This window comes from Heliangelus exortis, chromosome 4, assembly GCF_036169615.1.
Source record: "Heliangelus exortis chromosome 4, bHelExo1.hap1, whole genome shotgun sequence".
Classification (NCBI taxonomy): Eukaryota; Metazoa; Chordata; class Aves; order Apodiformes; family Trochilidae; genus Heliangelus; species Heliangelus exortis.
This window is the reverse complement of record NC_092425.1, coordinates 22,730,166-22,753,766: the sequence shown is the minus strand read 5'-3', so window position 1 is coordinate 22,753,766 and position 23,601 is coordinate 22,730,166. Positions and strand designations below refer to the sequence as shown.

The 23,601-nt window shown below is 36.9% G+C and overlaps 1 protein-coding gene across 8 annotated transcripts in view; it reads left to right on the top strand.

The window, feature by feature from the left end:
• The window catches only part of FAT1 (FAT atypical cadherin 1), a 109,557-nt gene that overhangs the window by 84,105 nt on the left and 1,851 nt on the right, over positions 1 to 23,601 (top strand). For 6 of the 8 annotated variants that reach the window (XM_071743365.1, XM_071743369.1, XM_071743361.1 and 3 more), the window contains 16 exons: positions 1,332 to 1,565; positions 2,924 to 3,313; positions 4,676 to 4,890; positions 5,302 to 5,439; positions 5,750 to 5,893; positions 7,973 to 8,170; positions 12,392 to 13,193; positions 14,110 to 14,241; positions 14,367 to 14,530; positions 15,183 to 15,645; positions 16,373 to 16,526; positions 16,775 to 16,885; positions 17,042 to 17,673; positions 17,922 to 18,059; positions 19,877 to 19,936; positions 22,636 to 22,671. In XM_071743365.1, the coding sequence (XP_071599466.1) occupies positions 1,332 to 1,565; positions 2,924 to 3,313; positions 4,676 to 4,890; positions 5,302 to 5,439; positions 5,750 to 5,893; positions 7,973 to 8,170; positions 12,392 to 13,193; positions 14,110 to 14,241; positions 14,367 to 14,530; positions 15,183 to 15,645; positions 16,373 to 16,526; positions 16,775 to 16,885; positions 17,042 to 17,673; positions 17,922 to 18,059; positions 19,877 to 19,936; positions 22,636 to 22,671 (4,011 nt within the window). The remainder of the gene's footprint in view (positions 1 to 1,331; positions 1,566 to 2,923; positions 3,314 to 4,675; positions 4,891 to 5,301; positions 5,440 to 5,749; positions 5,894 to 7,972; positions 8,171 to 12,391; positions 13,194 to 14,109; positions 14,242 to 14,366; positions 14,531 to 15,182; positions 15,646 to 16,372; positions 16,527 to 16,774; positions 16,886 to 17,041; positions 17,674 to 17,921; positions 18,060 to 19,876; positions 19,937 to 22,635; positions 22,672 to 23,601) is intronic. The other 2 variants (XM_071743362.1, XM_071743363.1) reach the window with 2 other exon arrangements.

The following is a 23,601-nucleotide window of genomic DNA, read 5'->3' as shown; positions in this document are numbered from 1 at the left end:
TTAAGCTTTTCAGTAAGAGTTAGTGTTTTAAATAACTGTTTAAAATGTGAGTTTCTACTGCACAAGTACTAACAATTATGTGGAATAAAAGTCAGAGGAAAAGCAAGTGTTGTTATATGTGAGGAACTAAAGAACAAAGAGGGTAAGCCAGAAACTTCCAAGCTGAAGTGATTGGAGTGAAAGTATGGCATAAATTTTGTACTTCTTATATTGATTGCAGTAGTAGCAGTAATAGTTAGAAACTAAAAATGTCTTCATTCACATTCTCTTTGCCATCATTTGGTTTGCCATATTAATTGGGATGAGGTTAGATTGAGCAACAAATTTCCTTTCTTTTCCATAGAAAACACCAAAATGCTGTTCCTGGCAGCATTGTATAAATGAGATGAACTTTTAACTTGCTTGGCTTTGGTTTTCATGGCATTCATGTTTTCCAAATTATAATAGGTGAAGACTAATGCCAAAATCCTGTGCTGTGCAGGCTGAGGCAGAGAAGCAGTAGGAAGGCAGTAGTATCCAATATAGAAAAATTAAATAAGATAAATACAAAGATACAGTGAAAATACGGAGAAGGAGATCAGAATGCTTCAGTAGCAAAATAAATGAGAAGAATCTTACTTCATAGGGTTTTCTGACTTTTAGAGTCACCTGTGTGCTGTGCTACCATGTCATTACATGAATTCAGAACTGGTAATGCTAGAATACTCATAAACAGTATCTCAAAATATGTTTCTGTAGTGGTTAAAAGGAGACAATTGGTATACATTGTGCCTATCATACTGTTTTATGTCATGCTGGAAAGAGTGTGTTAGACTTCTAGAGGCTTGTCTGTAGAAGCAAGTTGATAGTGTGAATATTTCTATCTACTCATTGAATGCTAGGAGAGTCAGCTCAGTAGTTGTGGGAAGAACATAATTAAATAGCCCAGCAAAACCATATGTGGATTTCACTTAGCATGTTGTTAAGAGCCAGAGTTCTAGTATTTTAAACTTCTTTACACTGAATTGCATGAATTCGTCCATGTATACACATTTTTTCTCTCTGTGCACAGTCACATAGTTATTAGCTAATTTCTCTTTCAAAGGCATTTGAAAAAAAGGCCAAGGACTTTAGTATTTATCATTCTTAAACTGAAAATGCAGGACACTGACACGCTTTGCCCAAAGTGGAGCTCATTAGTGCAGTACAGCAGTTGACTTAGCAACTGATTAAATTAATCCTCAAAAAGAACATTGTTCAGATTTTTAGTATAGATACTTTAGAGGAAAATGGGTTAGAAATACTTGAGTCTTGCAGCTTTCATTGACTTACATATGTTACTCTTTTTATAGGTGAACTGAAAACATTAATGCCCCTTGACCGTGAGCAGCAAGCAGTTTATTATCTTCTAGTGAAAGCCACAGATGGAGGAGGAAGATTCTGCCAAGCTAATATTATTTTGACTCTGGAAGATGTGAATGATAATGCCCCTGAGTTTACAGCTGATCCTTACTCCATTACAGTATTTGAAAACACTGAGCCTAAAACCCTTTTGACAAGAGTGCAGGCAACAGATGCAGATGCAGGTATGCATTCTTTGACTGATACTTTTTTCATGGTCTCAAAGTTGCAGTAATGTTTGTTTAGTCTTACCCTGAGAGGTGTTAAGTCTTCTCCTGGAACTGACAGATGTTCAATACTTCTCAGGATTAAACTCTTCAAAGATATGTTTAGGTCTACTAAATCATGTAACACCTGACTGCCATGTGTGAGTAGCTTGGAAAACATCCATTTTATGTCTGCTAAAAGAGGGGGGGGAGAGGGATAAAATGTAGGATGTTTCTAGTGTGATAAGCTATTAATGTTATGACAGGTTACATTCATCCTTCTGCTCCTGGTGTAAGTAAAAGAAATACCAAGCCATATCTGTGCATTCATGTGCATTCATGGATTATTTGAATATATGTTTCTCAGGCTAGCTATTGATGATCATATGATAAAAAGAGACCTGTTCAATTGTAGCTTTCTATATATGCTACCCTGTTAAGATTTTTTGCTGCCTCTATATTCACTGTTTAGTTACAGGTATTTAAGTGAACATGAACTGAAAATGCCACTAGATTTTCTCTTATGCTTTGTAGGAAGTACAACAGCATAAGCTCTTTCTTAAGATGTGTGATTTCCATATATCATTAGTTTATTAGTCACATAATATTAATTAATAGTTGCCTCAGTTCTGTGAAATGAGCAACCTGCTTTGTGCTGTGGTAAAGCTTGGTTCTGAATTTTAAGGTAAGAGACATGTATCTTCACACTTCACTAGTCTTTGAGGGTCAGTAGGAGCAGAATTCTTGGCCCAAAAACCTGTGCAGTTTTTGCTGGTTTTGTTTTGGTTTTTTTGTGTGGTTGGATGGGTTGTTTGGGTTGGGTTGGGGTTTTTTTGTTGTTGTTGTTTGTTTGTTAGTTCGTTTTTTATTCAGAAATGTTGCCAGAAATTATGTTCCTATTAATTGTGGGACATGGTTCTTAAATAAGATTACTGGAATTGAGTCCAGTTATTTGATGCAACATTACTCTTCCCTATCCTCCTGTGTTATTTTTAAGCCTGCTACACAGATGCTCTTGTTCTAAAGTTATAATTAGATTTTTATTACTAATCGTTTCCTATTAGCTGGTACTCTGACTGAAGCAGAACAAAGCTACGTGGTTTTTGTATGGCAGAAAATTGGTGCAATAACATGTTAGCTTAATTTTTAAAATCAGATTACATCTTTCTGGAAACCATTCTGCCTTTCAGAAGAGCCTTAAAGTCTTGCTGAAATGTACTTTAGCATGAATGATAATAGTTAGCATGCATGTGTTATTTTGATAGCTGTCAGATCTGTTACTATCTTGGTGCATTTTAAAAGCTGCTTCATACTCTGCAATTGTTTTCAAAATGCAGGGACAAACCGTAAAATCCATTATTCACTGGTGAACTCTGCAGAGGGCCAGTTCTCTATTGATGAATTCTCTGGAATCGTTCAGTTGGAGAAGCCTTTGGATCGGGAATTACAAGCAGTGTACACTCTAACTGTGAAAGCTACAGATGAAGGTTTACCTAGAAGACTGTCTTCAACAAGTAGTCTTGTAGTTTCTGTTTTGGATATAAATGATAATCCACCTGTATTTGAGCATAGGGAGTATAGTGCAAGTGTATCAGAGGACATTTTGGTAGGAACTGAAGTTCTCCAGATCTATGCTGCAAGCAGGGACATTGAAGCCAATGCTGAAATCACATACTCAATACTCAGTGGGAATGAACATGGAAAATTCAGCATCGATTCAACAACAGGTAACAGATTACAACTGTGAGTATACATCAGGCTAACAAAGCACAGTGTCATACTGTGTTCTACAGAACCAAATTCAACCAAATAGGTTATGTATAATCTACATGCATCATCCTGGCTGTAAAGCCAGTGCTACTGTCTATTCACCCATTTTGCCAGAATGCCTACTAGAGGAATGCAGCAGAATGTAGAATTAGGTACTTATTTGTCACTGTTTTTTATTGTTACTTGGGCTAGGTTCATTTAGTTGGCAAGAGTTTCCTAGCTGGCATATTCCTTACCCTGAGGACAGAGTGGGTGGAATGACATGGTTCTGTAATCATAGAAGCATAATAGTTTTTTCACAAAAGATGTGTAATCATGAGTGGCCAGATTTGGTAAAAGAATGATCAGAAATTAAATTAATTGGGAAAACTTGTCACTGGTCCACAAAGACAGTGATTCTAGAGGAGTTTGATATGGCATTAAAGTTGAAATATTCTATTCATGTATCCAGCATGACAGTGAAGAGTTTAGACTTACATGTTGGTCAGATTTAGTCTCGTGAAGCATGTAGGCTTGGTGGAGAATTTTTTACTACTAAGGACAACTCCTTGTTAAAAATCAATATACCACTCAATTCTAGTTTATTTTCTTATATAATTCTTTTCCTAAAATTAATTTCTGATAAAGTTTGGGTTTCTAAAATAATGTTTCTACCCAGAAGTTAATAGTAGTTAATTATTTCAGTCTGAATGAAATTATAATTCTTCCAGCTGCTTTTTCCAGTATGCACAGTGGTACTGTGGTATAGAATTTCTCTGCCTGTTTAGCTTACTCACATATTTGAAAGGAGGAAAAAGGTTCCAGGAAAACACTCTTCCAGCAGCATATCAGTGTGTATGATAGAGACTGCACTATCTTAACTATCTGGTTAAAAAGTCAGACTTTAACAGAACTTGAATATTCCTGTCAATCAAAACTCATGCTCAGAGAGTTCTGCTACTACCTCTGTATACTTGATGCCTGACGTTAATGCTGGTTGCAAAGAAAGTAATGTCAAAGGTAATTTAAAATTTTTGGTTAATTTCAATTTAAAATCAAGGACATTTTCTAAACACAATTTCTATTTTACTTTTTAAATTAAAAAATGTGAGCCAGGTGGCTGTAAAGTGTGGGTCTTTTGTGGTAATGGCAGAAACTTGCTACATTTTTACTTTTATGCATAAACCCTGATCATTTCACTGTGTAGCTCCAGCTTTACCATGACAAATCAAGCCCTGAAGAAGCTGAGTATTTGTCAGACCCAAGCCAAAAGTTGCAATAGATGATACTACAGTAATACTAGAGTTTAAGGTTTTTTATATGTTTTTTTCCTTCCCTAGGAGCCATTTTTATCATTGAGAGTTTGGATTATGAAAGTTCTCATGAGTACTACTTGACAGTGGAAGCCACAGATGGAGGGACCCCTTCATTAAGTGATGTGGTAACAGTGAATATTAATGTAACAGATATCAATGACAACAATCCAGTGTTCAGCCAAGACACTTACACTGCAGTAATCAGTGAAGATGCTGTGCTTGAACAGTCGGTCATTACAGTACGTATTGTTGGGTTTTTCCTTTGCAATGCTCTGTCATGTCAGTCATGCTTTTAGTCTTGAAGGAAAAAATATTGATTTGACGATGGACATGTGCTAGTAGATAAGTTTGTCACTGAGTGAATATAAAATATATTTTGAAAAAGTTTCAGAGCCAGGGACTTAAATCCATGGGAAAATAGGTGACGTTGTGTGATGTAATTGGGTTCTCCTTCTCAGAACATGACTTAATCTTCAGAAGAAATTCAATAAATGAAGGAATGTTGGTTTGTTCTGTTTGGGTGACAGTTCTATTGAGAACAAAGAATGTGTTAGATCAAACCAGCTGTGCTCATCTTCAGGGTGAATTTATCTGAAAGGTGATAAGAGTCTATTCTGACCTGTTTTAAATGAGAGTGTACTGTCCCTTAGGTAATGGCAGATGATGCTGATGGACCTTCAAACAACCGCATTCACTATGCAATTGTAGATGGCAATCAGGGAAATCCTTTTACAATTGACCCTACCAGGGGTGAAATAAAAGTGACTAAACTTTTAGACAGAGAAAAGGTAAGTTTTTTATGGTTTTGGCCAGTTGGTATTAATTTAGCTATACTTAATTGAAGAATACATTTATTTTGTTAAATTATATTTGTAAATTACCATTTCAAGTGTTCCAAAATCATACAGCTGTATCAACCTGAAAGTGTCTATTTATGTCCATGCTTTTTGGGGTGGGGGGCATCAGTGGTGGGAAAAGAAAGGATTAAGTTTATGAAGGCAATGCCTATTGAGGGCAGGCACAAAAATGTTTCATCCTCAAAAAGCAAGCTGAGCTTGTAACTCTTTTGCTCTTTTGTGAATGTTTTTTATTTTTTAGATTTCAGGATATACCTTGACAGTTCAAGCTTCAGATAATGGAAACCCATCGAGACATAATACAACCACAGTTAATATTGATGTTTCTGATGTAAATGACAATCCTCCAGTATTCTCAAAAGGAAACTATAGTGTTATTATCCAGGTAACTACAGATAATGAAGTAGTCAAATCAGTAATGTTATTAGTGTTAATTTGTGACTTGAAAATTTCTGCAAGATATGATAAACGTAATGCTTCAGGGGTTTTTTCTGTGTTTTAAATTATTTAAGGTTGTCAGTGAGACTGCTTACCTGAGTAAGTGTTAAAGCTTACAGAATTCATGTTGTGCACTCCATTTAGAAACTTAGGTTGGAAGTTGAGTGTGGTTTTTTTCAGCTACTTCGTATGTATATATGTTAGGCATTCCATTTATTTTTATAACACTTTTAGCATCAGACAGGTTAAAAGACCAAAAAAAATATTTTTTTTTAAATCTTTGAATTACTGCTTAAAAGAAGATTACTTTAGGTACATATTATTCTGAAGTTAGTATTATGCACTGTGGCACATAGTTCAAGACTTAATTCCCACTGGCCTCATTTTGGATCAGAAGCAGTTGAAACAGGAATAGTATTTCATATTGCTACCTTCCAATCCTTTTACTGATTTTCTGCCTTACTTTGGTAGTACTGGTCCAGATTCTCAAGTGACTGGCAGGTACTTGCCTTAGAAAACTCTCTTGTAAAGCAAAGATAGCAAAGGCTGCATCTGTACTCCTTGTCTTCCTGAATCAAATAGAGATAAATGGAAGGGAACAAAGGAATTGCATTAAGACCTTTTGTACTGATCACAATCCCATGAGTCCTTTTCCTATTGCTGGTGCCTGGCCTTTTACAAAAGATAAGTGAGGATAAGCCAATGTTATCTGGTGCACTGTGCCATCCTAAAGTACCTCCTCTGCTTGAGACCATGTACATGATGTGTAAATCATAGAATCATAAAGGTAGTTTTCTGAAAAAGACAAAGTGATTCATCTCTACCTAGCATATACAGAGCAGGCATGCAAGATATCCTGCATCTTTGGTGCTTCTAAAGTAACAAATCTGAATGTTTGTGTTGTCTCAACAGTATTTTACTTTCCCCAATTATAATCTTTCTGGAAATGAAGTTAATTAACACATCACCTAAAACTGTAGACTATATAGCCAGTGTCTGTAAGGTTTCCCTTAATGAAAAAGCAAGACCTTTTTTTTTATAGTTAATTAATCATCCTGTTGAGGATAGCAGAGAAAAGCTTGGAGGAGTTGCCTAAGAATGCTGGTGTTTATTTCCTGATATATTGGAGATGGATATATTTGGACAAATGGACTTAGCTATTATGAAAATCAAATCGCTTTAGATGTCCATATGTAAATATTTGTATTTTAAAACTATGGTCCTTATGTGTTTTGCTGAAGGGGAAAAAAAGAGCTTCAGCTGCAGTATCTGTAATTGACTTACTCTTGCAAGGACAATGAGTATACTTGTTAGGAGTTTTTGCAACTGTGCATTTAAATATAATTTAAAAATATAATAAAAACCTGGTCAATACAGTAGAGTAAATATTCTGGGAGAGGTGTTACTAGTGTTAGGTAGGGTGATGTGTGTATATCAAATACATGATAAAACAAAGAGTGCAAACTGGCTGTGAAACCTCTAGCATCGATGTGATGCAAACTTGAAGAGGGTTTATGATGCAAATTTTAAAACCTGGTTTTTGTATTTTAAGCAGACTATGGCTGTAGAAGCCACAATTTTAGTCAGAATACTAATCTGAGACACCAGGGGTCAGATGGAGGAGTGTGTTTTTCTAGTCCTCCCAGCAAAGACATTGGATTATTCTTAACAGATGTTTTAGCTAAATTTGAAGTCTTTGATGACTTGGCAATTAATCTACAATAATCTTATTTCAGACTCAAAGTGCAAAATTTAAAGTTTCAAGACTAAGCTAATTTTAAAAATATAGGACCAAGTTAAATAAAAAGCAAAACAAAGTTTGAAAATGTTCTGCCTTTCTCCTTTTAGTATTTTCATCATTGTTCTCAGAGTGTAGTATTTTTCCTTAATATTGTTATTCTGATTTATCTTATACTGATTAACAAATTTGACAGTAATTTGATATTATTTTTATTCTGTTGTGAAAAAGAAATGAATATATTTCTACTGATAACAAAACCAATGTAATTTTATTCTGCATTTATAGGAAAACAAGCCTGTTGGATTTAGTGTGCTACAGCTAGTGGTGACAGACAAGGATTCTTCTCATAATGGGCCTCCTTTTCTCTTCACCATCCTGAGTGGAAATGAAGAGAACACTTTTCAGATTAACCAGCAGGGAGTACTGACAACAACTGCTGCACTGAATCGCAAAGTGAGAGATCACTACTTACTTCATGTTAAGGTAGGATATGCAACCTCTTGCTGTCTTGCATTATTACTCCAAGTATTTAGTTAACTTTTCCCACCCAGACCACTGTTTTCCTTCCTACCTGTTATGTTGCTGTCACAAGATCCTGACATGCCAAGCAGTGATTTAGGCACGTCCCTTGTGGAAACATCTTCAGTGTGTTGGTTTACATGGCAATCTATACAGGTGTAACAGTAAGCTTAAATAAACTCACAGTAAGGGTAAAGTGTAAGTCAGTGTTAACTGGATGAGTGGTCTTGACAAGCCCTTTGCCTTTCATGTGGGATGCTGGAAATGCCAGCAGGGGACAGGTCCCTTGAGCCTACTACAGTCTGCAGACTTCCTCTCACCACTGTCACTTTGACTGAAGTCACTGGAACTGGAACAGTCACTGAAGCTGTGAATTTGACTACACTGATGTGATGGAAACAGGGATACTCAGAGTTGCACATCTTGGCAGTACTGGAATAGTTTTCTGTAGTTGCCGCGTTCTTTTTTGCAATTGCAATTGAAAACACCATTTTTAAGTTTGTAAAACCAGGTCAGTGGGTCTTTGTTGTAGCATTGAATCTTGCACTGCAGTACTTGGAGATCTCAGAATCTTGCAGTGGAAAATACTGCGTAAAATTGAAAAATGACCCTGTGTTTTCTATAGTGCAAAAAGCCCAAAGTCCAAAAATTCGTATTACATTATTTCAAACCATTTTTTAAAAAATGGTCCTTTCTAGTCCAGTCCTTTTTAATTCAGTTATAAAATAAGCAGCTGTGAGCAGGGGGCTCAAAATTAGTAAGCTAAGAATAGATGGTCTTAGTTCTTAAATTCCATTTCCAAATCTATGTTTTAAGAAAAATTCTTACCTTTATTTTTACATGAGATTTTTCAATCTGCAAATTATTCTCCTGCATAATATTGCCATTTCTAAGTAAATGTGCGTTTGCAGAATTTTAGAATCATACTCAGCTTCAGTGTATTCTGAATTCTGCCCATGGTGGGATAATAATCATATCATATTTACACAAAGTCTCTCTCTTTTCTTTGGAAAAGAAAAAAAAAATCCTACAGATGATGTCTGAGTCACTAAAATGTGTCATCAGGAGCGAGTAGTGTAAAAACCAGCATAGATAAAGGATCCATTTAAATGTAGTTTAGTTTGGGGCTTAAGAATTGAGATTAAAAAGGGGGCAGGAAGGTACATACATCATTCCTCTGTTACCCCATTTTTCTCAGTAGTCATTTGCTAATAATTAATGGTGAGACACTTAGCCCCCAAGGTACCCAAGTGGTGTCTCTGGCCTCCTTAGGCTGTGTGAGGCCAGACCAGCAGTGGTGCTGCCCTTAGTTGCACTTCACTGAATAGATTTTCAAGTTCTATACCAGTGTCCCAAACTCACCGTTTTGTTTAGGGAAAAAAATCACAGTAATGTGTTCACTGTATGTGCAGACAGTGTAGTACAAGATCCACATGTTTCACTTAGATTTTCTCTAAGAGGTACCTAATTTCTATTTTGTTTCTAAAACATGCTCATATGAATGCAAGCAGAGACAGTTGTGTCTGTTCTGTGCCAACTATTACATTGTTATTGTCACATTTCATGATTTACCTAAACCTTTGGCCATTCCTAATCTGTCTACCTTTCCTTAAAAGATGAATGAGAGCCCTGTCTTAACACCCTCCTCTGGTTGGAATCATGGAATTTTTCCATTTCCAAGCTACTTCCTAGCCTGTAGGATGCTGGTAAACTATCTGTCAGTACTTGAGCTATCTTCTTTTTAGCACAGCACTTGAAAAGTGCCTTTTTTTCTAGGGAATGAATCAGTGCTATTTTAGTGGCATCCAGTAGTAAAACAAATGTAGTTACTTGCAGCAAAGACTTCTCAGAGTTTTTAAATTAATAAAGCAGACTGTACTAATGTACATTTTCTGTGCTCTTCTACCCAGTCTCACTATTTTGGACCTGTCTAATCATTTGATTCACAGATTCTCTGCCTAAATTCTGGAAATATGTCTCTGTCTTTTAATTGCCATTTGTCATTGTACACTATGATAGCTTTTTAAAAATAGATACAGTGATATAAATTGCTGTTATATTCTCCATAGAGGGTCACTATACATAGTGTGAAGGCATCTAAGACTAAAACTAGTGTTGCCATATCACAAGACTTTGGTTCCAGTGGTAGACACAAAAATACACATGGCTGTTGAGGAAAAATATTCGTCCCTTGCTCATTTAGGAGAGATTTTTCAGAGGCAGTAGGGAAGGAATCTTCTCAAGCTTACGCTGTCTTTAATTTCTGCACTTTCATCTTGCAGCTCACAAATTGATGGCTGTGTATGATGTCTTGATACTTGCTTTTGTTTTTTAACTGACCTTCACTGGCATACTTTTCAGTATTGACAGCTTTCACCTTAGTTGCTTTTTGAACGGATTGCTGAGCAAAGGTTGTCTATGTTACAGGCATACCTCATTTGAAAAACAAAATAAAAAATCCAAACAAAAAACCCAGCATCCTCCCCACAAACAACTCCTCTCAAGCACACCCCACACACCCACTACCACAAAAAAATTTTACTCAAAAGAGCCTTTCTTTTTACTTTTGCGGTTTTAAGAGAAATAAGGATTTTTTTTCCAACTGCCACCTACATGTGCATGCCACTCACATTTGCTTTCCCTCTCTCCAAAGGAAATAGATTATCCATTAACAAATGTCTCGCAGCATTAGTGTGTGAAATCTTCAGCTATGAGTCATAGCTATGTGGCTTTGTGCCACACTGAAGTCTTTAGTTTAAAACCACAGCAGATTTTTAAGTTTCTGCACTATTGGAAAATCATTTCTCCTGAGGCTTTTCTTTCCTACTTGCTGTCCATTTGTTACAATTTCCCTCACCTGTTTGTTTCAAGCCCTTTCTTGTTTCCCTTGGGCATTTCTTCTGTAGCTAAACTGTCTGCCTTGTCTTGTTTCCAGGCAGAAATCTAGGCAAAACAAAACTTTGCCAACTTTAGCTTGGTCTCTCTTTCCCTCTTGTTATTTATGTTCGGGTAACTAGAGGGCAAGCTTCTAGCTATGCCTGTCTTTTGGAGTTAACAGATGAAGATGTGTAGTTCTACGTCATGCAATATCTTTTAAAAATGCTGTAATTGTCTGCACATCCACAGATCACCTTCTGCCTGGAGTACTTTTTGCTTAAATTTGTTTTCATACAAGACAAAATCAAAGTCCTACAAACACAAACATAATAAGTCAAAAACAGTTTCTTGCATAGATCTTCAAAATGTACCAACTACCTGTAGTCATTGTAAAATTATTTTAAAATCTTTTGAACAATGCAGGGTATCTTCTTCCTTCTGAGTTCTCTGTGTCCCATCCGTCTCTTCACATCTCTCCAAGTTGTCTTTGCCCATTTCTTTAATCTCACTTCCAGTAATAGGGAAAGAGCTCTGGGGAAAAGATAGATCCAAAACAAGAACTGAGAAACAGAAAGAAGAAAATGAACCCAAGGGAATTCTCTTTTCTCAATTTTCTATTTTTTTTTTTTTTTTACCACAACAGTGTATGCTTTTGTGAGAAAGGATGGGAGGGTAGGGAACATGATGTTTAAAAAGGCTCTGAAATTTAATTAGGCTGATTCTGTTGAAGAGAATTACTTTAATTGTCTGAAACAAATAGCTCTACAGGTGGGTTTCTTTTCAATAATAACAAATCATGAAAGATAGCATAATTAATTGCAACATTCTTCATATGTTGTTTCCCTTTTCTAGTACAGTTTGTCATATTGCATTTAGATTGCCTACAAGACCACCTCCTAATAACTGAGGCATGTTGTAGATGTCTGGCTCATGAGTCATTTCAAGTTTGTGTCACCATGCTTGAAATAAAAAGTCTTCAAGCGCCATCTGGTGTCTGAAGTCAGCTACTGGGCATTTCCTCTGTATTTGCTAGAAGTGTTCCTAGCATTTCCAGATACTGATTTAATCTTGGAAGAAGTAAAATATGTTTGTGTTTGCCTGCTTATATAAGCTTTGTAAATTTTCATTGTTAACTTTTATGTCAGGACATGTGTTAGGAAATTTTTGTCAAGCTTTTTCGTGTAGGAACTTTTGTTGTTGCTGTTGTGGTTTTTTTTTTGTTTTTTTGTAAATGAACACAAAGTACAAAAATCTACAGCAGAATTTGAGATAAAACAAAAATCTAACTCTATCCTCATCTTTCTTTAGGTGGCAGATAATGGAAAACCCCCATTGTCATCGTTGACTTACATTGATCTTAGAGTTATTGAGGAAAGCATTTATTCTCCAGCAATTTTGCCTCTAGAAATCTTTGTCACAGCCTTTGGGAAAGAATATTCAGGTGGTGTCATTGGAAAGATTCATGCTACTGATCAAGATGTTTATGATACTTTGACATACAGTCTGGACTCCAAAATGGAATCCCTGTTCTCCGTTTCCAGTACCGGTGGCAAACTAATAGCACACAAAAAGTTAGATGTAGGACAATACCTCTTAAATGTCTCTGTTACAGATGGAAAATTTACAACTGCAGCTGATATTACTGTACATATCAGACAAATCACCCAAGATTTACTAAATCACAGTATTGCAATACGCTTTGCAAACCTGGCCCCTGAAGAATTCATTGGTGATTACTGGCGCAATTTCCAGAGAGCTTTAAGAAACATTTTGGGCGTGAGGAGAAATGACATCCAGATTGTTAGTTTGCAGCCCTCTGATCCTCCTTCAAATCTTGATGTCCTTCTGAATATTGAAAGGTCTGGTAGCTCTCAGCACCCAATGAGAATTTGGCTGCACAAGATAAACTCTTCTGTGCCTGACCTTGAAGAGATTTTAGGTGTCCGGATAATTGATGTTTTCCACAAGCTTTGTGCAGGCCTAGATTGTCCTTTGAAATTTTGTGAAGAAAAAGTAACAGTGGATGAGAACATTATGTCAACCCACAGCACAGCCAGATTGAGCTTTGTCACTCCCCGTCATCACAGAACAGCAGTTTGTCTTTGTAAAGGTAAGAAAAGCTGTAAGGAAAACACTGTCCTTGAAAAGACTGTTGAACAGCATAATCCACAGGGGAAAGTTGTGCTGCAGGACAAGACTTTTAAGAGTATTCTGTAACTTTCACTGCAGCATTTAGCTGATTTTATTCAGAGCAAGGAGTGATTCTTTCTTATCTCATTATCTCATTTTAAGAGTTTATATAATACAAGCTTATGGGAGAGGATTTTTTATGTAGTTACACCTTCATTTTCCATTTTAAGAAAAAAGTTCCTGTTTCTGATCTTGTCTAACTGAACTTGCCAGCCATTTTCTATCTTGTATGCAGGAAGGTAAGTTACTGCAAAGCACCTGAATACTTCCTGGGTTTTGCTTAGTGGAATAGCCCACACAGCTTCCAAACTTGGCTGGGAATTACAGGGTTGAACTGGGAAATGAGTATTCATTAAGGTACACATAAGTATACAGATATACAACAGAAGATTGTTTGCCTTTATCTCTGAAGAAAACAACAGTGCTCTTCAAAATCACAACTTAACATTGCTGTGTGAACTTGCCACATCTTAAGTAAGAACTTGAAGACCATTCCACTTCTGTCTCAAATACGGACACACTCTTCTCCTGCTCTTCCCAACCCATTCTATTGTGTTTTATGTCTACATGTTGGGTTTTATGGTGTGTGATAGTAGTGGTAAAACTTAAGGCACAACACCATTTTCCATATTTTACCAATTGAATTGGTTGAATAATCAAAATAATTATGAACGCCAGCCACTACCTACACCGTTTTTCTAGTCTGTGTTTGTGTCAGTCACTTCTGATAGTTACTAATATCATTTGGGTTGCTTTTAGCTACTGTACGTAAGTTTCTCTGTTCACAAAATACCATAACCATCAACAGAAGAGAAATAATGTATTTTGTTTTACAGAAGGGAAATGTCCCCTGGTGAGTAGTGTGTGTGAAGAAAGCCTGTGCCCTGAAGGTACTGAATGTTTAGGAGATCCAAAGGAAGGAAAATACACCTGTGTTTGCCAAGACAGCAAAGTTGGACAGTGTCCTGGTAAGAAATTAACTTTGCTTAACTTCTCTCTGAAATTGTCTCTGCCTAAAACCATACTACTTTCCAAATATAAATTTGATTCCAGTCCTGTGTTAACACAATTCATACTTTTCTGTATTCCTAAGCATCAGCTGGTTCTGCTGTGACGTTTACTGGGAGCAGCTATGTGAAGTATCGCCTCATGGAAAATGAGAACAAAGAGGAAATGAAGCTGACAATGAGACTGAGAACTTACTCTGCTCATGCAGTTGTTATGTATGCTCGAGGAACAGACTACAGTATCTTAGAGGTATATTAAAATCTCCTAGTGCCTGTCTCTTCCTTTTATGATTTTCTTACTATTTTTTATTCCATATTAAAAGATTGAATCATACCATGGGGTTGGTCTAGATGACCTTTAGAGGTCCCTTCTAATTCAAATTATTCTGTCATTGCTGTAGAACTGTTACAACTGAGAATTACCTTCAAAGTAGTGTGTTATGTACATCCAGGCAACAAACCTTCATGGATTTTTTTTAATGTGTAAAAGGAATTATTTTTCTTTAATGTTTTTAAAATAAGGTTTAAAAAAAAAATAAAAACAAAACTAATTCCCTGAATCAACCAATTTTAATTAAAAACTTGATTTTTTGGAAATACTCTTAAGTTCCTCCTGAAAAAAGTCATGTAAAACACCACATGAAAGCTCTTCAAATGTTACAATATCTTGATGATAATTTGTGACTTCTTTACAAGAGGAAAAGGTGTACAAGGTATATGCTTTAATTGGAAACAGTCATACAGAGTAAATCACAGTTGCTGTGACTGGAATACATTGGTATTAAACTGGCTTTTAAGAACACCACCATCATTCTGTCTTTCCAGCAAACGTGAACTTTTATACGTATCAGTACTTTTTAAATGTGCAAAGCATTTGATGAATATTTGGCTTTCCTCCATAGATTCACCATGGAAGGCTGCAGTATAAATTTGATTGTGGCAGTGGGCCTGGGATTGTCTCTGTTCAGAGCACTCAGATTAATGATGGTCACTGGCATTCTGTATCCCTTGAAGTGGATGGAAATTATGCACGTCTTGTTCTGGATAGGGTGCATACTGCATCTGGTACTGCACCTGGGACTCTAAGGACACTAAACCTAGATAATCACGTGTTTTTTGGTGGTCATATTCGGCAACAAGGCACAAGACATGGTAGAAGTCCTCAAGTTAGCAATGGTTTCAGAGGCTGTATGGATTCTATTGTACTTAATGGACAAGAGCTGCCCCTAAACAGTAAGCCACGGAACTATGCACACATAGAAGAATCTGTAGATGTGACACCTGGATGCTTACTGACTACCACAGAAGGTTGTTCAAGCAGCCCATGTCAGAATGGAGGCATCTGCAATGCACTGTCAAATGGAGGTAAGCTGTGCTATGCTCTTCTGCTGTTAGTTTTCAAAACTGCTTTGCCACTTCCAGACCTTGAAGTACAAAACAACTTTGTGAACTTGATTTCCCCAAGAGCTGTAGAAGACTGGTTGTTAGGCAGGCAGGAAGGCTGGATCTGCTTATATTCTGGACTCAATTCCTTAAGTAGACAAAGCCCATCAGACAACGTGGGGATTTAATCTTAGGTGTCAACACCTGAGGTCTGTCATCTTAAATGCCTACCTTAATGTCTTACTGTTGCGGCGAGCCTTCTCTCTCGGGGACACAGCTCTTCTTTGGGAGCTCTCTTGCCGTCCGTCTCCTCAGGTGTCCTCTTCTCTTCTGACCGACTCTGCTTCTGGGAGCATGCCTTTTATCTTGCCCTTCAGCCCCGCCCATTTCTGGCTGGGGCAGGCCCTAATTAGTGGGCACACCTGGGCTTAAGCTCCCAGTTCATTATCGGCGACACCTGAGGACTTGTGGTTCTCTCTACATCTTACTTTTAAAATTCTGAAATCATAGTGACAAGATCGAGTTTTGTGAGAGAAATTGTCCCTCAGTCATATTCAAGAAGAACCTTACTTGTTAAACTTTGCTTCACCTTTCAATAAACATTTTGCTCCCCATTCTCCCTCTCTCAGAATAGGTAGGTGGCTAAGGAGGACTTACCTTAAATCAGTAAAGACATGTGTGTCTTCAAAAAAACTGTATTTGATTTCAGGTTACTATTGCAAGTGTGCACCCTTGTTTATGGGAACTCACTGTGAAGTAAGTGTCAACCCCTGTGCTTCCAACCCCTGCCTTTATGGTGGTACTTGCATCCCTGTCAGTGATGATTTTATCTGCCAGTGCCGAGGACAATACACAGGCCAAAGGTATGTTTCTATAGTTTATTGTACTAATGAATCCATTAGAGAATAGACTATACAAGTAACACTTTTTCTGCTTTATGTTTCCCACTTAAAGCTTAGATTTGAAACCCACTACAGTTTGTTAAAGTTAATGCCATCCTCTCTGTTAGAGCCCTGAATCCCTGTACTTACTTGCAGTAAGACAATGGATTAATTCATGCTGCTTTTTTTTTTTTTTTCCCCCTCCTCTTTTTGTTTTTTGGCCTTTGCAGGTGCCAGCTGGGTCCATATTGCAAAGACAACCCTTGTAAAAACAGTGGCAAGTGTATTGACAGTTTGGATGGACCTGTTTGTGAGTGTGAAGCAGGCTTTCGTGGAGAAAGGTACATAGTGTTCTACATCTTTGATTGTGAAATTTTGAATTCTTTACTTAAGAGTTAACAGTTCAAACTAGTTGAAATTTGTAACATTTGAAAAACAGCAAATTGCCTGGTAGTGTACAGTACTGTAACATTATTTCTCTGTTTGGTTTCTGGTAGGTGCCTGACTGATGTCGATGAATGCATAGAAAACCCGTGTCTTAATGGTGCCCTTTGTGAGAATACTTATGGTTCATATCACTGCAATTGTAGCCGTGGATTTGGAGGAAAACACTGCACAGACATTGTTCTTAACAAATATGTTTCAACATCTTGGAATATTAGCTTAGCTGAAGTGATTGGGATTATTGTTTTCATCGCAGGAATATTCTTGTTAGTTGTGGTTTTTGTCGTTTGCCGCAAAGTGATGAACAGAAAGAAGAAACACCAGCCAGAACCTGAAGACAAGCAACTGGGAGCTACAACAGCTTTCTTGCAAAGACCTTATTTTGATGCAAAACTGAATAAGAACATCTATTCTGACATCCCACCACAGGTCCCTGTTCGTCCCATTTCATACACTCCAAGCATTCCAAGTGACTCCAGGAACAATCTTGACAGGAATTCTTTTGAGGGGTCTGCTATCCCTGAGCACCCAGAGTTTAGTACTTTTAACCCAGATTCTGTGCATGGTCACCGAAAAGCTGTAGCTGTTTGCAGTGTAGCACCAAATTTGCCACCTCCACCTCCTTCCAATTCTCCTTCGGACAGCGATTCAATACAGAAACCCAGCTGGGATTTTGACTATGACAGTAAGAAATGGTTCACATTTTATTACTATTCTGTTTAAGGTGTGTGCTGGTACAATTTTAGTATGAGTGCAAAATCTCGGTCTATGCCTGTTGGGTTCAAAAGCCATTATGACTTTACTGGGTTTGGAGCATGTTCAGGTTTTATGGTCTACTTAGTTTTGTAAAAATTTATAGATCTCAGCCTGAAATTTTATCATCTTTTTAATCTCAAATGTATTAATCATCTCACTCGAAACTTTTTTTTCCAGCTAAAGTAGTAGATCTTGACCCCTGCCTTTCGAAAAAGCCTCTGGATGAAAAGAATTCCCATCCTTACAGTGCCAGAGAAAGCATGTCTGAGGTCCAGTCACTCAGCTCCTTCCAGTCTGAATCATGTGATGACAATGGTATGTAAAATACAATCATTTTCAAATTCCCTTTACATTCATTTGTTCTGTCTTTGCATCTATATCACTATCAATAGGACTTAAATATATCGAATTTACTTACGTTAATACCCAGATGTGTTAATTTTTTAAGGTATTTTGCTTATCTTACACATCATGTTAATTACCTTAAGATTATTCATTCTGCTCTTGGAATATTAACAGTGAAAATGCAGCACAAGGTGTTCAGAGCCTTGCGTTCAAAAGATGTTAAAAGAGTGTTCAAATTTGAGATACTGTTTTAGGAAATCATTAGTTATCACCTCATCTGAGGAAACAGTTAATTTAAGAAATGGCTTCTGCACAAATATAACTTTCACTTTGACATTCAGCTTTCAATGAAGCTTTCTGGTGTTACAGTTTCATTTCTTTCCTTCTCTTTTTCTTGCTGCGACCTCAGCTCCCATATGGATCAGATCAGTTCTGAGTGAGAGCAGAGTTTAAGTGACTGCTTGTAAGTTTGATTACTTTAGTAATGAAGGAAGCTGCACAAGAAAGGAATTTTGGTTTAGTACAACAGTATATTTGGCTTTCACCATGATTAAAATTAATCAATAAAAAAATTACATACATTGAAAAAAAGCCAATATAAAAAGAAAAATACTTTGATCACAACTCCAGTCCATCAAAATATAATCAGCATTTGTGGGTTTTATTATTACTCACTGGAAGCCTTTTACTTTTCCATTGTGATGACAGATGCTTTTACTGTTGATATGAATGCATCTATGTATGCAGAAACATTTCAGACTGATTGGACAAAGCCACAGTTGTCACATACCCTAATTCACTAAGTCAAGGTATTTTGACTCTTTACTCCAGTTTCTGCTTTTGTCTCTGAATGGTAAAAAAGAATTGGAAATTTCTTCAGCTTAGGGATAAAGAATATTCTGCTTCTCAGTGAAGTAGAGTACTTTGTTCTGAACATCATGAAAAGAAACAGTGTTAATGATTGGTGAAAGTAAAATGATATGCTTACAGTACTCATCATTTTATCAGTGAACTTGATACCAACTTATAGCTTTTTTCCCTGTGGTATTAAGTATTGTGCAGTACATGTTGTTCTCCCCTCCTCTCCATCCCATGTACTTCATACGTTCTTACTCGTATGTCTCGTCATGTATTGATTACTCATTAATACATCATTTAAAAAAGAAATAGCTATAGCATCATAGATACTGTTCCTTCAATCCTTTTTTGGTAGATTCTGAATTTATTAGTTTGAAATTTAATCCTGAGCCATGCAAACAAATTGCATGTGCTTACTTGCCTCAGTCCTCCCTTCCAAAAGTATCTTGGGAAGTCTATAAAAATACAGTGAAAATTTCTTCCTTTGGTCTTCCACGGGAGGGTTGATAAATGTAGTTTACAGTCTAAACAGAAAAGCCTATTGCCATACTTCTAAATTCATGCAACACAAGCCTTTAGAGCAGCCTAATTTATTGCTATCTAGATGAAGTATTATGCAAGTGTTGTGTTTAGGCCGTATTTCAGAAATTATAACACAGCTAAAGCAGTTTTGTGCTTGTGTAGAATAGAAACAGTAGCAAATACTTTTCCATGTTTATCAAGAATAAAATTCAGGTTGAGAGATGTATTTAACATATTACATGCAGCCGCTTTCTGGGTAGAGTAAATGTATATATACAGCAATGATCTTTCTTTATAAATTAGTAAAGAACTGCTATTTTACAGTGTTTTTTGTATATGTGTATGCTTTTTAAAGTGATATTAACTATAGGTTTGTTTTAATATGCTCCTTTTGTACCTTTTACAAGCTTCCATAGTGACTGTAATACACCTTGTCAATGCTGTTGTTGACTCGGTGGAAAAAGAAGGTATATACACATTTTACTATTTATTTACTGCTTTGGCAGAATAATGCACGTTTGTCTTCTAGTAATTTAGTCCTAGCTGTTATGACTTAAAAATACTATTTATCTGGACTTTCTGATAAGCTGTAGCAAAGAATATAAATTGTACATCTGTTCATATTTTCGTGTGTATCCTGTAGCTACCCTGTGCACAGGTTTCAGTGTGTGATTTCTTGGGGGGAAAAAAAGGATTGGTATAAAAAAGAAAGATGTAGGTGCTTGTTCTCTTCTGAAAATATTCACATTAAAGGTCTCAGAATTGAGACAGCATCAAAGGAAATAATACACACTACTGCAGATGAAAAAGCAGCAGTCCCAGCTTCCTTTTTTTCTCCCACCCACACCTTGTCCAGCTGAGCAGAATGGGAGTACCCTGATATAAGTGCTCACTGCCCCGGTCTTCGTATCAATCTGTTTCTTTAGCAGAAAAAAAAAAAATATATATATGTATATATATTTCTAGCATGCAGTTGGGGTCTATAGGCATACACATTCCTAACAGTTTAAGTAGTTACTCACTACGCAGCCTTACACCAGTATCTTAAAGATATGTTTGGGTGTATATATACACAAACACATTTGTGAGTGTGTGTAGTCTGTATTGAAACAAGAAAGAGGTAAAATAGACATTTTCAATAGATTTTTTTTTTTTTTACTGATATTTAAGAACTGACTACTCTAGAAAACATAAATTCTTTACAAAATTATGGTAGTAATTAAGGTGCCAGTGACTGTACAAATGACTGTGGTTTTAATTTACTTTGAAAACCTTAAAGTTCCAGTGTTATGCAAGTAATTCATTTCATGGCCATGAGTTTACAGAGGTAATTTCTGAAATAACATACACAGTGTATGTTTCTTATTTCTTAATGAAAAAGTAAGGTTTCCTAGTCCATATTAAGTCTTAATTAAAACAAAGCCATTTTAATAACATAAAACCGATTAAGAGTAGCTAAAGATTCTCTTAGGTTTGATATTTGAAGTACATCTTGTCTAATGTATGCAGACACACAGAAAGGTAAATGCAAAGACTAAATTACATTAGAGTATTCCATTAATGTGCACCTATAGACACACCTTTTAGTCAGTGCTAAAAACTTGTCATAAGCAATACTTATGAAAGGGAAAATCGTAAGATGAGAAGAGGCAAAATCTTTCATGGGAAATATTTAGTAATATTTTCAGATACTCTCTTGAGATGTAATCAGTAGAAAGTAAAAATGGGGAATGTAGTTCTCAAGCAAAAATTGAGAAAGTATTGCTTGGTGGTTCCAGTGTCACTGTAAGACAAAAACAATGATTTTATGCATTGCAGAATTACTTCTAGAGACACTAAAATTGTCCTCATCTACTTCTTAACACTTGAAAGTTTCTACTTGTAAAAAGCATTCCTTCTTTCAAAGCATCCTAGGTAAAGGGTTCTGCTTTGGAGCACCCTCAGGAGGGTCCCAATTCAAGCAGCAGAGTTCCTTGCTCAAGTCTTTCGCAAGGTCAAGTTCTGGGACAGATGGACTTTTCCTAAAGTCTTATTAAGTGGTTCTGTCCAATAGGTACCATGGAATCATGAACTCTAGGTAGTCTCATTCTAGGACAGGTGTAGGCCCCCAGGCTCTGCACTGCTCTGCAAAGGTTGTAGCTATATGCAAACTGACAGTGCTGAGTGCAAGAAGAAATACAGCTCCAGTCCAGCTGATTGTCACCTATAAAGATGGACACATCAACTTCTAATTTACGTTTCTGTGTCTTATGTTAAAGGCTCTTTGCTTCAGAAGCAGAGGACAGGAACAAGATCTCCCCATTCCCAGTGCTTTAAATCTTAAGGCCTGACTCTGCCTATTGGTTTTAGTTTTGCACCCTGTTCCCCTAGAAAAATGAGGAACGTTGTCATCTAAGTAGAGCAGTGGTCAGAACCTTTTCCTGGAGATGAGGCCAGAGATGTTTTAGTAGTCTAGGATCATACCTCACTTAGTGTGGATAGTATTTTTCTTGACTGGGCTAGGCGAGCTAAAAAAGAAAATAAAAATGGAAACCCCTTTCAAGAGTGACCTTCTGTCCCTCCAGTCTTCCAAGAACAGATAAACCATCAATAAATTATAAAGGTTTCAGGACAGTTCTGCTCAGCATGAGTAGTTGGGATTGCTGTGCAAAGGGAGGCAGCTCCCCCAGTGTGGTGTGTATGGAAGCCAGATACTGAAGCAAGAGTTCCCATCTTTGCATGAGATGCTTAAAAGCTTAAGTCCTAATAGATGCAGCCCTGGATTGAAAATGAAGGGGAAACAAGGCAAGGAAAAAATCAGACCAAGTCTTGTTGGCCTTTTTAGCAGAAGTCCTAAATCTAAATGATACAAGGATTTCTTCAGACTACAGATTCTGCTCTCTGCAGCCATGCCCTAGGTGGGCTGTACATTAGGTCAGCAGATTCTCTACAGTTCAAGTCTAAGAAAGGAGGAGCCCAGGGAAAAATTAAACAAAAAACAAAAACCGCAACAACAGCAAAACACACCAATTCTAGTACTGCCAAGTGGCATATTTTTCCTAGTAAAAAGAGGCAAAAGCAGCATGAACATCATAGTGACAGTTATTGTTTATCTTCAGATCAGTCTAGTATTTGATTCCTAACTGTGTATGTTTTTACCTTTTTCTTCTCATTCTGCCACCTAAAGAAACTTTTGCTGTTCCTGACCTCAGCAATTCAAGAGGTGACTTCTGCATGCAGTTCATTGATGTTCACCAAAATATTTCTGTTAATACTTGTTTTTAACCCAGACTTACTATCAGTTGCTTGTTGTGCATTTATTTGTCTGCAGTGATTACTCCTTACTATATGTGCACCATATTACAGTTCTCTATTATCCTTTTTGGTATTTAGAAGAGAAAAACTTTTTCTTTTTTTTAAATGAGTTTAGGCTTACATCTAATTTCAAGCAGAACAATACACAGTTATCCAAGGAGAGTTTACAAAAGGGACTCAAGCTCGGTCACTTATGCATGATTAAGCTTGTTTTTTCCTGTTTTGTTCTTGTATTTGAATGTGGAATGTCTTTACTAATAGTCAAAAATTTTTGCCATAGTTGTGGCAGTTAGTGTAGACCTAACAGCATCTTGTGGAATTAACTTTACAACTCAGTTAAGAGGTAAAGTCTCTTTAAATGGTCTGGATACTTTACCAAGTAGAAATTACTTCTTTTAAAAAAGAAAAAGTATGGTTTTTGTATGCTAAATATATCCTCCCTGCTGAGGCTGGGGGTTCGAGCCTCACCCTAATGGTGATGAGCTCTAGTGGCACACCCAAGTTAGTGCAGTGCTGAGACAGAGCTCCAGGGGCGCAGTCAGGTTAGCGCGGTGCTCATAGAAGCAGTAAAAGCCAAGCACGCCGAGATTGTGAGATCAGGAGTGAGCTGAGCTTGTGCTCCAGGCCTCACCTTTTATTGGCCCCCTAATCCTGCTCATGCGCAGTAGGGGCCCACCCTAATCAGGCACAGGTGGGCTTAACACAAGCTCATGCCCACTGCCTGGCAATTAGTGCCACCTGGCTGCCTCATTTCACTACACCTCACAAAAAAATAGGCAGCTGTTATCACCTTAACTGTAATTACTCAACAACAGTTGATTAAGAATTTAGATGCACC